The following is a 12329-nucleotide window of genomic DNA, read 5'->3' as shown; positions in this document are numbered from 1 at the left end:
CCCCCCCCCAAAAAAAAAGAGTCTCCCAGACTTCCCTGCCTGGGCTGGCTTTGGACCATGATCCTCAGATCTCAGCCTTCTGAGTACCTGGGATTACAGGTATGAGCCACTGGCACCGGAGAGGGAGAAAAATGGGGCATGGCACATAGTATCAGTGACTAGCTTTGACTCAACTTTGATCTATGAACTTTGGAAGCCAAGTTTAACCACAATCCTAATTTCAAAACTTGAATAATTTAAACAAGCCAATTATAGCATTGCTTTTTTTTTTTTTGGGTCCGGTCATGGGGCCTGAACTCTGGGCCTGGGCACTGTCCCTCAGCTCTTCAGCTCAAGGCTAGCGCTTTACCACTGTGAGCCACAGCACCACTTTCCGGCTTTTTTCGTTTTTGCTTATGTGGTGCTGAGGAATCGAACCCAGGGCCTCAGGCATGCAAGGCAAGCGCTCTACCACTGAGCTACCTTCCCAGCCCTATAGCATTGCTTTAAAAAAAAAAAAGCTAGCTGGGTACCAGTGGCTCATACTTATAATCATAGCTACTCTAGAGGCTGATATCTGAGGATCACAGTTGAAGCCAGCCAGACCAAGAAAGTCCTAGACACTCTTATCTCCAATAAACTACTCAGAAAAAGCTAGAAGTGATGCTGTGGCTCAAGTGGTACAGCACTAGCCCTGAACACAAAGAAGCTCAGGGACAGAGCTCGGGTGCTAAATTCAAGCCCCAAAAACAGCAAATAAACAAAAACAAAACTAACATTAGTTTCAAATGAAGCTCAAAGAATTTAATATTATGTTTGTAAGTTTGGTTTACCTGCTGGGAAAATATTTATTGCTATTCAGAAGACATGCAGCACCATCAAGTGTGTGTCTAGTATAGTCTATAGCAGGACACTAGAGAAGGGAAAAAAAAAGTCCATCAACAAAGTTTCACATCTTAGATTAGGCTGTAATTATGATATAGGTATCTCATTCTAAAGACAGGAGCTTAGCCTTAGCCATAAAAAGCAGTCCCTTATAGTTCCAGAATGACTATAAAATATGTTATATCAATAAAGTTTCATTATCCAATAATCTATAAGATCAGACATTAGAATAACATCATCTAGTCTCCCAGTTTCATTCTACACTGAACCCTAGAGGAAAACAATGTTTAAAGTAAGAAGAACCCAATTATCTAGGCAGGCACTTTACCATTGAGCTATACCTCCAGCTCCAAGAACCTAATTATCTAATCTAATCCTCTGACTATATAACTGAGGAAACTGAGGCTTTGAATAGTCAATGACTTAAATCAAGATCATGGAGTTAGGGATAGAGTGCTTGCCTCACATGTATGAGGCCCTGGGTTCGACTCCGCAGCACCACATAAACAGAAAAGGCCAGAAGTGGCACTGTGGCTTAAGTGGTAGAGCACTAGCCTTGAGCTAAAGAGCTAAGGGATAGCGCCCAGGCCTGGAGTTCAAGCTCCACGACTTAAAAAAAAAAAAGAAAGAAAAGATCATGGAGTTAGAGCTAGGTGCTGGTGGCTCACATCTATAATCCTACTACTCAGGAGGCTAAGATCTGAGGATCATGATTCAAAGCTAGCCTGAGCAGGAAAGTCTGAGACTCTTTATGTCCAATTGACCATCTGAAAATTGGAAGTAGCGCTGTGGCTCAAAGTGTTAGAGCACTAGCCTTGAACAAAGAGCTCAGGGAAAGTGCCTAGGCCCCAAGTTCAAGCCACACAACCAACCCCTCCCCCGCAAAAAAATTCATAGAGGTAGGAAGAACTCAAAATGACTATTCCAGATATACTGATTGCTTCACTAAGCCTATTGGAAGCCTCCTTCCCTTCATGACTATCTCCAGGATCCTCTACTTTCTTACAGCCTAGAAAACACCCCTTTTTGCTGGGCACTGGTAGCTTATGCCTTTAATGCTAGCTACTCAGTAGGCTAGGATCTAAGGATCTCAGTTCAAAGCCAGCCTGGGCAAGAAAGCCCGTGAGACTCTTATCTCCAATAAACTAATCAGAAAAAGCTCATGGACAGCACCCAGGCCAAGTTTAAGTGCCAGGACCAGCAAAAAAAATCCCCAAACACCCCTTTTTGTCCTCTAGCACCTGTCACCAATCTGGCACTCTAAGTAACTTTCTTCTTAAATCTTTCAAATTTTAACATAAAAATTTGAAGTATCTTTAAATTTAATAAATTGGTCTTACCCTATTCCATTTATCACAAACCATGAAATATACTAACTCAGGGAAAATCAGTAAATATATTAAAGTTTATTTTTTTAATTTATTTTTTATTGTGAAAATACTGTATAGAGGAGTTACAATTACATGGGCAAGATAATGAGTGCATTTCTTATCAAGCATTGTAGCCTCCTGCTTTGTTTCCCCTTCCCATCCCTTCCCATCCTCCCTCCCTGGGCCCCCTTCCCCCCCCCCCCCACACACACAACTAGAAGAAAAATGACTTTAGCTTTACTCAGTATTTTAAAAATATTTTTCAGGTGCTGAGATTGAAGCTGGTATTTAGAAATGCAAATTCGTGATTAGAATATATACCTTAAAATAGTGTCATAGCAGGCCTGGAGTATGGCTTAAGTCAGACAGAGCTCCTGTAGGTTTTAAATTCAAACCACAGGGCTGGGAAGGTGGCTCAGTGGTAGAGTGCTTGCCTTGCATGCATGAGGCCCTGGGTTCGATCCTTCAGCACCACATGAGCAGAAAAAGCCGAAAGTGGCGCTCAAGTGGTAGAGGGCTAACCTTGAGCTGAAGAGCTGAGGGACAGTGCCCAGGCCCAAAGTTCAGGCCCACAACCAACAACCCCCCCCCAAAAACAACAACAACAACAATTAAAACACAGTATTGCAAAGGAAAAAACTGTTAGCTAAGCACTGGTGGCTCACACCTGTAATCCTAGCTATTCAAGAGGCTGAGATCTGAGGATTGTAATTCAAAGCTAGCCCAAGTAAGAAAGTCCATGAGGCTTTTACCTTCAAATAATTACCAAAAAAGCTGGAAATGAAGCTGTGGCTAAGTGGTAGTACACTAACAACAACAAAAAAAAAGCTCAGGAACAGCACATAGACCTTGAATTTAAGCTCCAGGACAGGCCAAAAAGAAAAAAGAAAAAAAGTGTTAGCTGGGCACTGGTGGCTCATACCTGTAATCCTCACTACTTAGGAGACTGAGAAGCTGGGCACAGTGACTCACGCCTGTAATCTTAGCTACTCAGGAGGCTGAGATCTGAGGATCGAGATTCAAAGCCAGCCTGGATAAGAAAGTCTATGAAACTCTTATCTCCAATTAACCCCCAGAAAACTGGAAGTGGGGCTGTGGCTCAAGTGGTAGAGCGCTAGCCTTGAGCTGAAGAGCTCAGGGACAGCTCCCAGGCCCAGAGTTCAAGCCCCAAGACCAGGAGTGGGGCTGAGACCTGAGGATTTCAGTTTGAAGCCAGCCTGGGGGAAAAGTCCATGAAATTCCTGTATCTAATTGACCAGCAAAAAGCTTGAAGTAGAGCTATAGCTCAAAGGGTAGAGCACTAGCCTTCAGCAAAAAAGCTAATGGACAGTGCCAGGCCCAACAAACTCAGTAAGAAAAACAACACAAATATTATTTAAAATATCACAAGTGGGGCCAGAGACATTGTTCAATTGGTAGAGTACTTGCCAAGCACCATGACATCCTGAATCCAAACCTAAGACCCCATTATTGGGAAAAAAAAAAAGCAAAAGTGAACAGTGAATTAAAACATCTAAAAGGTTGTCTATCAGTATCTTGAGAAAATCTAGGCTAGTTAATGATTTTATTAGACAAAATAAGACTTCATAAATCCTCACCTCTTTTGGAGTTTTATGAGCTGCACAAAGAAAAATCCATTGTTCAGTTGCTGTCATCTGAGTACAAGTATCTGGATGGCATTCACTCTGTTAAAAATAGTTAATTTCTTAATTTGTAAAGTAATAATATAAAAGGTTATAAGAGCTAAAAACATTTCTATGTAAAGCCTAAAATTACAAAAAAAAAAAAAAAACAGAATCTTCAGTTATAGATTTCACAAAGTATTACCTGAAGTTTGACAGCAAGTCCATTTAGTTCAAGGCAGAATTGCCTAGAAATATAAAAATATAAGTTAAGAAATTACACTTATTCCATTTATTTATTTATAATGTCATTTATTTATTTACAATGGGGTCTTGCTACACTGCCCAGCTAGTTGCAAATTCAGGGGTTCAATTAATCCTGAAACTATGCCACGAATTGTTGTTTCTACAGTTAATATTTTAAGTTTCATATACTAAGTTTAAGGTATTTAAGATACCTTCAGTTTAAGATATTAACTGTAGAAAGAAATCTCGCTGGGCCCTGATGCCTGTAATGCTAACTATTCAGAGGGCTGAGATCTAAAATTCAAGGTTTAAAGCCTAGATTTACATTTTTTATGCTGGAACTGGGCTTGAAGTCAAAACTTTGTGCTTTTTTTTTTTTTCGGTCAGTTGTGGGGCTTGAACTCAGGGTCTAGACACTGTCCTCTGAGCAGCTTTTTACTCAAAGCTAGCATTCAACCACTTTGAGTCACAGTGCCATTTCCAGTTTTCTAGTGGTTGATTGAAAAGTCTCAGATTTTTCTTGCCCAGGCTGGCTTTGAACTGTGATTCTCAGATCTTAGTCTGAGTAAGTAGGATTACAGGTGTGAGCCACCAGCACCAGGCCTTGTGCTCTTTCTTGATTAGCTTTTTCACTTAAGGTTAACAATCTACCACTTGTGTCACACCTCTACTTCTAGCTTTTTGCTGGTTAACTGGAGCTAAGTTTCTTGTATAGATTTCAGACTCTTGAATAGCTAGGATTATAGAACAGAGCCACCAGTGGCTGGCTAAGTCATTTTTTAAAAATATAACAGTCAAAATACATGTTTCCTCTAAAAATCCTTCCAGCAATTTACTAAAACCAAAGAGGGCTGAGGGCTTGACTCAAGTTGTTGAGCATCCGTCTATTAAGTGTAAGACCCTGAGTTCAAATCCAGTACAGTAACAACAAAGTTAGTTCCATCTACTTATCTGTCTTGTAATTTTTCTCATTAGTAAGATATAATAAGAGCTGGGAAGGTGTTTTAGTGGTAGAGTGCTTGCCTACCATGCATAAAGTGGCACTATGGCTCAAGTGGTAGAGCATTAGCCTTGAGCAAAAGAAGCTCAGGGACAGTGCCCAGGCCCTGAGTTCAAGCCCCAGGACTGAAATAATAATGAATAATAATAATGAAAAGCACAAACATGTCTTATTTTAAGATTATAATTAATCTATATTTACTAAAAGATCAGAAATAACTGCTCATAAGTAATTTATCAGCTACTAAACCTAGAGATGGTCATCTATAGAGACATAAAAGTTATTCATTTTTTTGAGAAACAAAGTTGTTTTCTTGTGTGTGTCCTGGTGCTTGAATGAGGACCTGGGCACTGCCCCTTAGCTTTTTCTCTCAAGGCTGGTGCTTTGCCTCTTTAGCTACATCACCACTTCCAGCTTTTTGGTAGTTAAGTGGGGATAAGAGTCTCACAGACTTTCTTTCTTGAGCTTGATCCTCAGATGAGAAATAAAGTTATTGAAAATGGAAGTATCACAGTCACAATTTAGAGACATGACTAAGCCAGGCACCAAGAGCTCACGCCTGTAATTCTAGCTACTTAGAAAGTTGAGATCCTAATTTGAAGCCAGCCCAAGAAGACAAACCTTGAGACTCTTATCTCCAATTAACTACTCCAAAAATAGCCAGAAATGGAGCTGTGGCTCAAATGGGAGAGCACCAACCTTGAGCAAAAGGTCAGCACCCAGCCCTGAGGTCAAGTCCCACTACAGGCACACACACACAAAAAGTATTAGAACTAGAGCAATGGTTCGGTTCTATTTGCTCAGTGATACAGTGTCAGCCATAAGTGTAAAAGCCAAGTGACAATGTGAGACCCTGAGTTTAAGTCCCAGTATAAGCATGCATATGTACATACATACATAAGAAATAAGTATGTAAAAATTTAACAGAGCCCAAATCTCTTTCTGACAACTGACTTTGCAGTATAAGTTGATGTGAAAACAGCTAATAGAAAACAAATCTTTCTAAGACACAAAATTCAGCTACTTCAGAGGAAAAGGCAGGAGGATCTTAAGTTTGAGGTGAGTCTGAGCAAAGTAAAGAAGATCCCAGCCAGGCACCGGTGGCTCATGCCTGTAATCCTAGCTTCTCAGGAGGCTGAGATCTGAGGATCGAGGTTCAAAACCAGCCTGAGCAGAATAGTCTATGAGACTCTTATCTCCAATAAACCACTACTGCTTGAGCTGAGCGCTTGCCTTGAGCTGAAGAGCACAGGGACAGCACCCAAGCCCAGAGTTCAAGCCCTATGACCAACCAAAAAAAAAAAAAATGATCCCATTTCAGAAACTAAACTGGGAATATAGCTCAAGTGATACTATGTTTGCCTACCATGTTCAAGGACCTGGGTTCAATCCCTAGTACTGAAAAAGAAATTTAAAAAAGACACAAAAGCCAGGAGCCAGTGACTCATGCCTGCAATCCTAGCTACTCAGGAGGCTATGATCTGAGAATTGAGGTTGGAAGCCATCCTGGGCACAAGAGTTCCCATGAGACTCTAACCTCCAATTATCCACTCAAAAACTGATAGTAGAGCTGTGACTCAAAGTAGTAGAGTGCCTAGCCTTGAGCAAAAGAGCTCAAGTACAGCATACAGATCCTGAGTTTAAGCCCCACAACTGCCCCCAAAAAAGACACAAAAGCTTTAAAATTTGGCTTTTTATCTTTAGTCACATAAAGTTTTATTTGATTGGTAATTATCATTAGTAAAGCATATTTTTACTTATGCCCTTACTATCTGACATATCATAAAGACATACCTTAAGTGTTCATATTTCCATACACCTTCATCTTGGCCTTCAGGTGGTTCAAGAATTTTGTCAATATTAGAGCAATCTGCCCTTATGTTCTGTTGAATATACTATAAACAAAGAAGTTCTTAAGGTTAAAATATTATATAATAAACCATGTTAAATATATATAACTTTTGAATATGTAATGGCTCTTATGGTTCAACTTTTGGATTACATACTAAAAAGAAAACCAAATTTAGAATCATAACAAGTAGGTAAGAAGAAGAGTGGTAACCCTTATCTATCTCCATTCAACAACATTGTAGAGTATTTGGCAAGATTAAAACTGGAATCCAAACTGTAATTCAAAATTGTCACATGAACATAAAATGCATACTATGTAAATGTAATTATGCCCCCATTAGATGATTCTGCTTATATGAAGTGTCAAGAATAAACAAACCTAAAGATAGAAAACAGATTAGTAGTTGCTTAACCTTGGGGAGAAGAAAGGCAGAATAGAGGAAAGATGACTACTAAGGAAGATGGGTGAATGAGAAGTTATACAATTAGATTATGGTGAACTCAGAAGAGAATCACTGATTTACACATTTTAGTACCAGTCTTGGGGCTTGAACTCGGGGTCTGGGCACTTTTTTGCTCAAGGTTAGCACTCTACAACTTGAGCCACAGTATCATTTCCAGCTTTTCTGTTTATGTGGTACTAAAGAATTGAACCCAGGGCTTCATGCATGCTAGGCAAGCACTCTACCACTAAGACATATTTCCAGCCCCTGATTTACACATTTTAAATGAATGCTTATATGGGATACTAATCTAATAAAAGTTTGTTGTTTTTTAATAAACAAACTGGGCAGGGTGACAGACACCTGAAACCCTACTACTCAGGAGGCTGAAGGAGGAGGATTCAGGAGCCAGCATCACCTGTAGTTTTTTGTTTTTAGGGCCAGTACTGGGGCTTGACTCAAGTCCTCAAACTCTCACGTAGCTTTCTCATTAAAGGCTGGCATTCAATCACTCCGGTCATACTTCCACTCCTACTTTTTCACTGTTTAACTAGAAAGAAAAGTCTCTTAGATTTGTCTGCCTGAACTGGTTTTAAACCTCAATCCTCAGATCTCAGCTTCCAGAGTAGCTAGGATTACAGGCATCAACAGCAGTACCAGACTTATTAAGTAATTTTTTTTTTTTTTTTTGTCCATTGTGGGGCTTGTATTCAGGGCCTGGCTGCTGTTTGAGTCCTTCTGCTCAAGGCTTAGCACTCTACCATCTTGAGTCATAGCTCCTCTTCATACAAAAGAATGTCTAAGAGGCTTTTTGAACCAAACTTGTTACAGAAGACTACTATCAATAGTTAGCTAACTTCAAAGTATTTTAGCATTTACATAGATTAGAGGCAAATAGTTAAGAACTACTGATAATTAAAATGTAAATGTGAGAAACAAGTTATCAGGGTTTAGTCATCAAATGAGTATACTATTCCTATTTATTACTCATCATTCTACACTAATTGCAAATTGAAATCTAGTAAGGGGCCAGAAAGGTGGCTTAGAGGCAGAGTGCTTGCATGAAGTCCTGGCCATTCCTTGGTACCACATACACTGAAAAAGCCAGAAGTGGCGCTGTGGCTCAAGTGGTAGAATTCTAGCCTTGAACAAAAGAAGCTCAGGGACAGTGGCCAGGCCCTGAGTTAAAGCCCCAGGACTGGCAAAAATAATAATAATGAAAATTTTAAAAAATTATTAGCTAGTATAACTAGAACAATGAAACATCTTGAAATTGTATCAAGTCGAATAAGAGGTAGAGAGTGATGTGTGTGAGGAGACTGACTAGAATATACTCTATTGTACACATGCATGGAAATGTCACAAGGAAATCCTTGTACAGCTAAAGTATGCTAATAAGAAAAATAGAATAAGGGCTGGGAAGGTGGCTCAGTGGTAAAGTGCTTGCCTGGTATGCATGAGGCCCTGGGTTTGATTACTCAGTACCACATAAGCAGATAAAGCCGGAAGTGGCACTGTGGCTCAAAGGGTAGAGCACTAGCCTTGAGCTGAAGAGCTGAGGGACAGCGCCCAGGCCCAGAGTTTAGGCCCTGACAAAAAAATAAAATAAAATACAATGTATTTAAGTATGACTAAGCTTTAAACATTATCTTAAAGCACAATGAAATGGAATAAAGGGTGTTGCTAAAGTGTTAAAAGGCCTGCCTAATAAGCTAGAAGCCATGAGTTTAAAAAAAAAGTCTTGAGCCGGGCACTGGTGGCTTACGCCTGTAATCCTAGCTACTCAGGAGGGTGAGATCTGAGGATGGAGTTCAAAGCCAGCCCGGGCAGGAAAGTCTATGAGACTCCTCTCTCCAATAAACCACCAGAAAACCGGAAGTGGCGCTATGGCTCAAGTGGTAGAGCACTCGCCTTGAGCTGAAGAGCTGAGGGACAGCACCTAGGCACAGAGTTCAAGCCCCGTGACCAAAAAAAAAAAAAAAAAAAAGTCTTGATTAAGGTTTAAGGAGCATTTCATTAACTCAGTGGAATACTGAAAAATCTAGCAATACTTAAGTATGCCAAAGAGGTACAATGTTTAGATTAATGGAATTACTTTTTTAAAAAACTTTTCATTACCTGCTGAACAGCAAGTGTACTATCCATTTCATCAAACGATTCATCAGGCCAATTATAGAAATCCTATAAAAATAAAACTGTGATTAAAGCACATACAAATTGCAGTTACACAGATAATGCATTAATGTTATTATTGTTAACTCTCAGTAAAAAAAAAAAAAAGTTCACATTAGAAAGGAAGAAAAAAGCTGGGCCCCAGTGGCTAATGCCTATAATCCTAGCTACTCAAGAGGCTGAGATCTGAGGATCATGGTTCAAAGACAGCCAGAGCAGGAAAATCCGTGAGACTCTTATCTCCAATTAACTACCAGAAAACCAGAAGTGGTGCTGTGACCCTGGCCCAGAGTTCAAGCCCTTGACTGACAAAAAAAAAAAAAAAAAAAAAGGAAGAAAAGACCGTTACAGTATGATTACCAATGAAATAAATTAAAGGAACTTTTAATCCATAGTCTTCAATGAATACTAAGTTTTTTAAAAATGAAACTATAATTTTTTCCAACCACAAATCTCTCAATATGGTTCCCATTAACTTTTCATGTATCATTTAACTAGAAAGATGTCAATCACTTTTTCACTTACGATGGCAAAACACCCCAAAAAAGTTACACTGAAAGAAAAAAATCTTCTAGCCAAGCACCAGTGGCTCATGCCTGTAACCCTAACTATACAGGAGGCAGTGATCTGAGGATCTGAGACCTAAAACTTGAAGCCAGTCTGAGCAGAAAAGTCTTTGAGATTTCATCTCAAAATAAGTAGAACAAAGCCAGGCTAGAACAAAGCCAGGCTAGAGGTGTAACTCCAGAAGCAGAGGGCCAGCAGGCTGCTAGTGGCTCACACTGTAATCCTAGCTATTCAGGAGCCTGAGATCTGAAGATCTCAGTTCAAAGCTATCTGAAGCAGGAAAGTCCAAGTCATAGAAAAAGCTGGAGTGGAGCTGTGGCTCAAGTAGTAGAGTGCTAGCCTTGAGCAAAAGCAGCTCAGGACAGCGCCCAGACCCTGAATTCAAGCCCTCAGACCTGTACCAAAAAAAAAAAAAAAGTAGTAGAGGACCAGCCATGAGCAAAAAAGCAAGATTCTAAGTTCAAACACCAATACTGTTCACACTATCCAAAAATAAAAATAAAAAATCTCCAGACGCCAAAAACCTAAATCATTTTTTACCTAAAAAGCTAGCATTATTAGCTAATTTATAGCTCCATTAAGTACTCGACAAATCATTATTCCAATGATAAAGTTCTAAATTTCCAAACAGAAATATGTTTAAAAGTATGTTATTAGCCAGCTGCTAGTGGCTCATACCTGTAATCATAGCTTTTCAGGAGGTTCAGACCTGAGAATCACAATTTGAAGCCAGGCCAGTGGGAAAGTCCTTGTAACTCTTATTTCCTATTAACCAACAAGTTAGAAGCGGAGCTGTTCAATTGGTAGTTTTAGCCTTAAGCACAAAAGCTCAGGGACAGTGTCCAGGCTGTGTCCAAGCCTCAGGACCAGCAGAGACAGACAGACAGACAGACAGACAGGAAGGAAGGAAGGAAGGAAGGAAGGGAGTAATCTAGGGCTGGAAATTACTAGGGTTACCACAGTAGTAAATGATAGGCATGAGCAAGGACCTGGGTTTGGTCCCTAACAAAGAGGAGCCGAGGGGAGGAACCCTAATAATTACTTATTTAATTTATATTTTTGTGGAGTACCTTACTTCTGATTCCTCTACAGACAACAGAATTTATAGACATTTCCCTAAATAACAACCTTTCCATTTGACTGATTTTTCAGCAACGTTTCCCTAAGTATTCTTTTCTCTTTTCTTTTTTTTCTTTTTTCTTTTTGTTTTCGACGGTAGTGGGCTGGAATTCTGAGCCCGGGTACTGTCCCTAAAGCCTCTTTTTGCTAAAGAGTAGCACTCTACCACTTGAGCCACAGGGCCACTTCTAGTTTTCGGGTGGTTAACTGGAGATAAGAGTCTCACGGACTTTCCTACTCAGGCTGGCTCTGAACCTCAATCCTCAAATCTCAGCCTCCTGAGTAGCTAAGATTACAGGTGTGAGCCACCGGCACCTGTCTCCCTAAGTATTCTTAATAGGCTACACAATTCCTGACATATATTTTATCCCCCAATAATGTCTCTGGAGTAAAAGTGGGGGTGGAGGAGTAGTAGTAAATCAATTACCTATAAACTTTAATCAATCAATACAGGTTGTATCTTAGATATTCACAAACTTTTTCCTCTCTCTCTTTTTGTGCCAGTTTTAAGGCACACTGTCCCTGTGCTTTTTGCTCAAGGCCAGTGTTCTAGCACTTGAGCCACAGCTCCACTTCCATTACACACATACATCTTCAAAAACTTTAATGAAAGAAAAAAAATGGAAGACTACTCAAGTGTATACAAACATGTAAAAAGGTTAAGAAAATGAAAAGCCATACTTTTGCTTCTATGGTAAAAACAAAGAAAAACAATAATCACATTTTGGGGTGAGAGGATGTAAGAAGATAGGAAAACCCAGAGAAATACAATTCAACTGTATTATTAACATCTTAGTTTTCTATCCTTTTTTCCCCCCTTTTGTCATTATTGAGATTATTGCCTGTTAGGCAGGCACTTCACTACTTGCGCCACATCCTTCAGCATCAACTTCTTAGTTTTACAGGTGATGGGTTTAAGTTGTTTTTTTTTTTTTTTTTGGTCAGTCATGGGGCTTGAACTCTGGGCTTGGGTGCTGGTCTTGCGCTCTTCAGCTCAAGGCGAGCACTCTACCACTTGAGCCACAATGCCACTTCCAGTTTTCGAGTGGTTTGTTGGAGATAAGAGTCTCATGGG

General features: G+C 39.8%; 1 protein-coding gene across 2 annotated transcripts in view; it reads right to left on the bottom strand.

Moving 5' to 3' along the window:
- The window catches only part of LOC105980206 (MOB-like protein phocein), a 34493-nt gene that overhangs the window by 5616 nt on the left and 16548 nt on the right, over positions 1-12329 (bottom strand). For both annotated transcript variants that reach the window (XM_013008964.1, XM_013008938.1), the window contains 5 exons: positions 9515-9577; positions 6897-6997; positions 4062-4104; positions 3833-3919; positions 813-892 (listed from right to left, as the gene is read on the bottom strand). In XM_013008964.1, coding sequence (XP_012864418.1) covers positions 813-892; positions 3833-3919; positions 4062-4104; positions 6897-6997; positions 9515-9577 — 374 coding nt within the window. The remainder of the gene's footprint in view (positions 1-812; positions 893-3832; positions 3920-4061; positions 4105-6896; positions 6998-9514; positions 9578-12329) is intronic.

Source organism: Dipodomys ordii, unplaced genomic scaffold (assembly GCF_000151885.1).
Source record: "Dipodomys ordii isolate 6190 unplaced genomic scaffold, Dord_2.0 Scaffold1, whole genome shotgun sequence".
Classification (NCBI taxonomy): Eukaryota; Metazoa; Chordata; class Mammalia; order Rodentia; family Heteromyidae; genus Dipodomys; species Dipodomys ordii.
The sequence above is the reverse complement of the archived record's forward strand: the minus strand, read 5'-3'. Positions and strand labels throughout refer to the sequence as shown.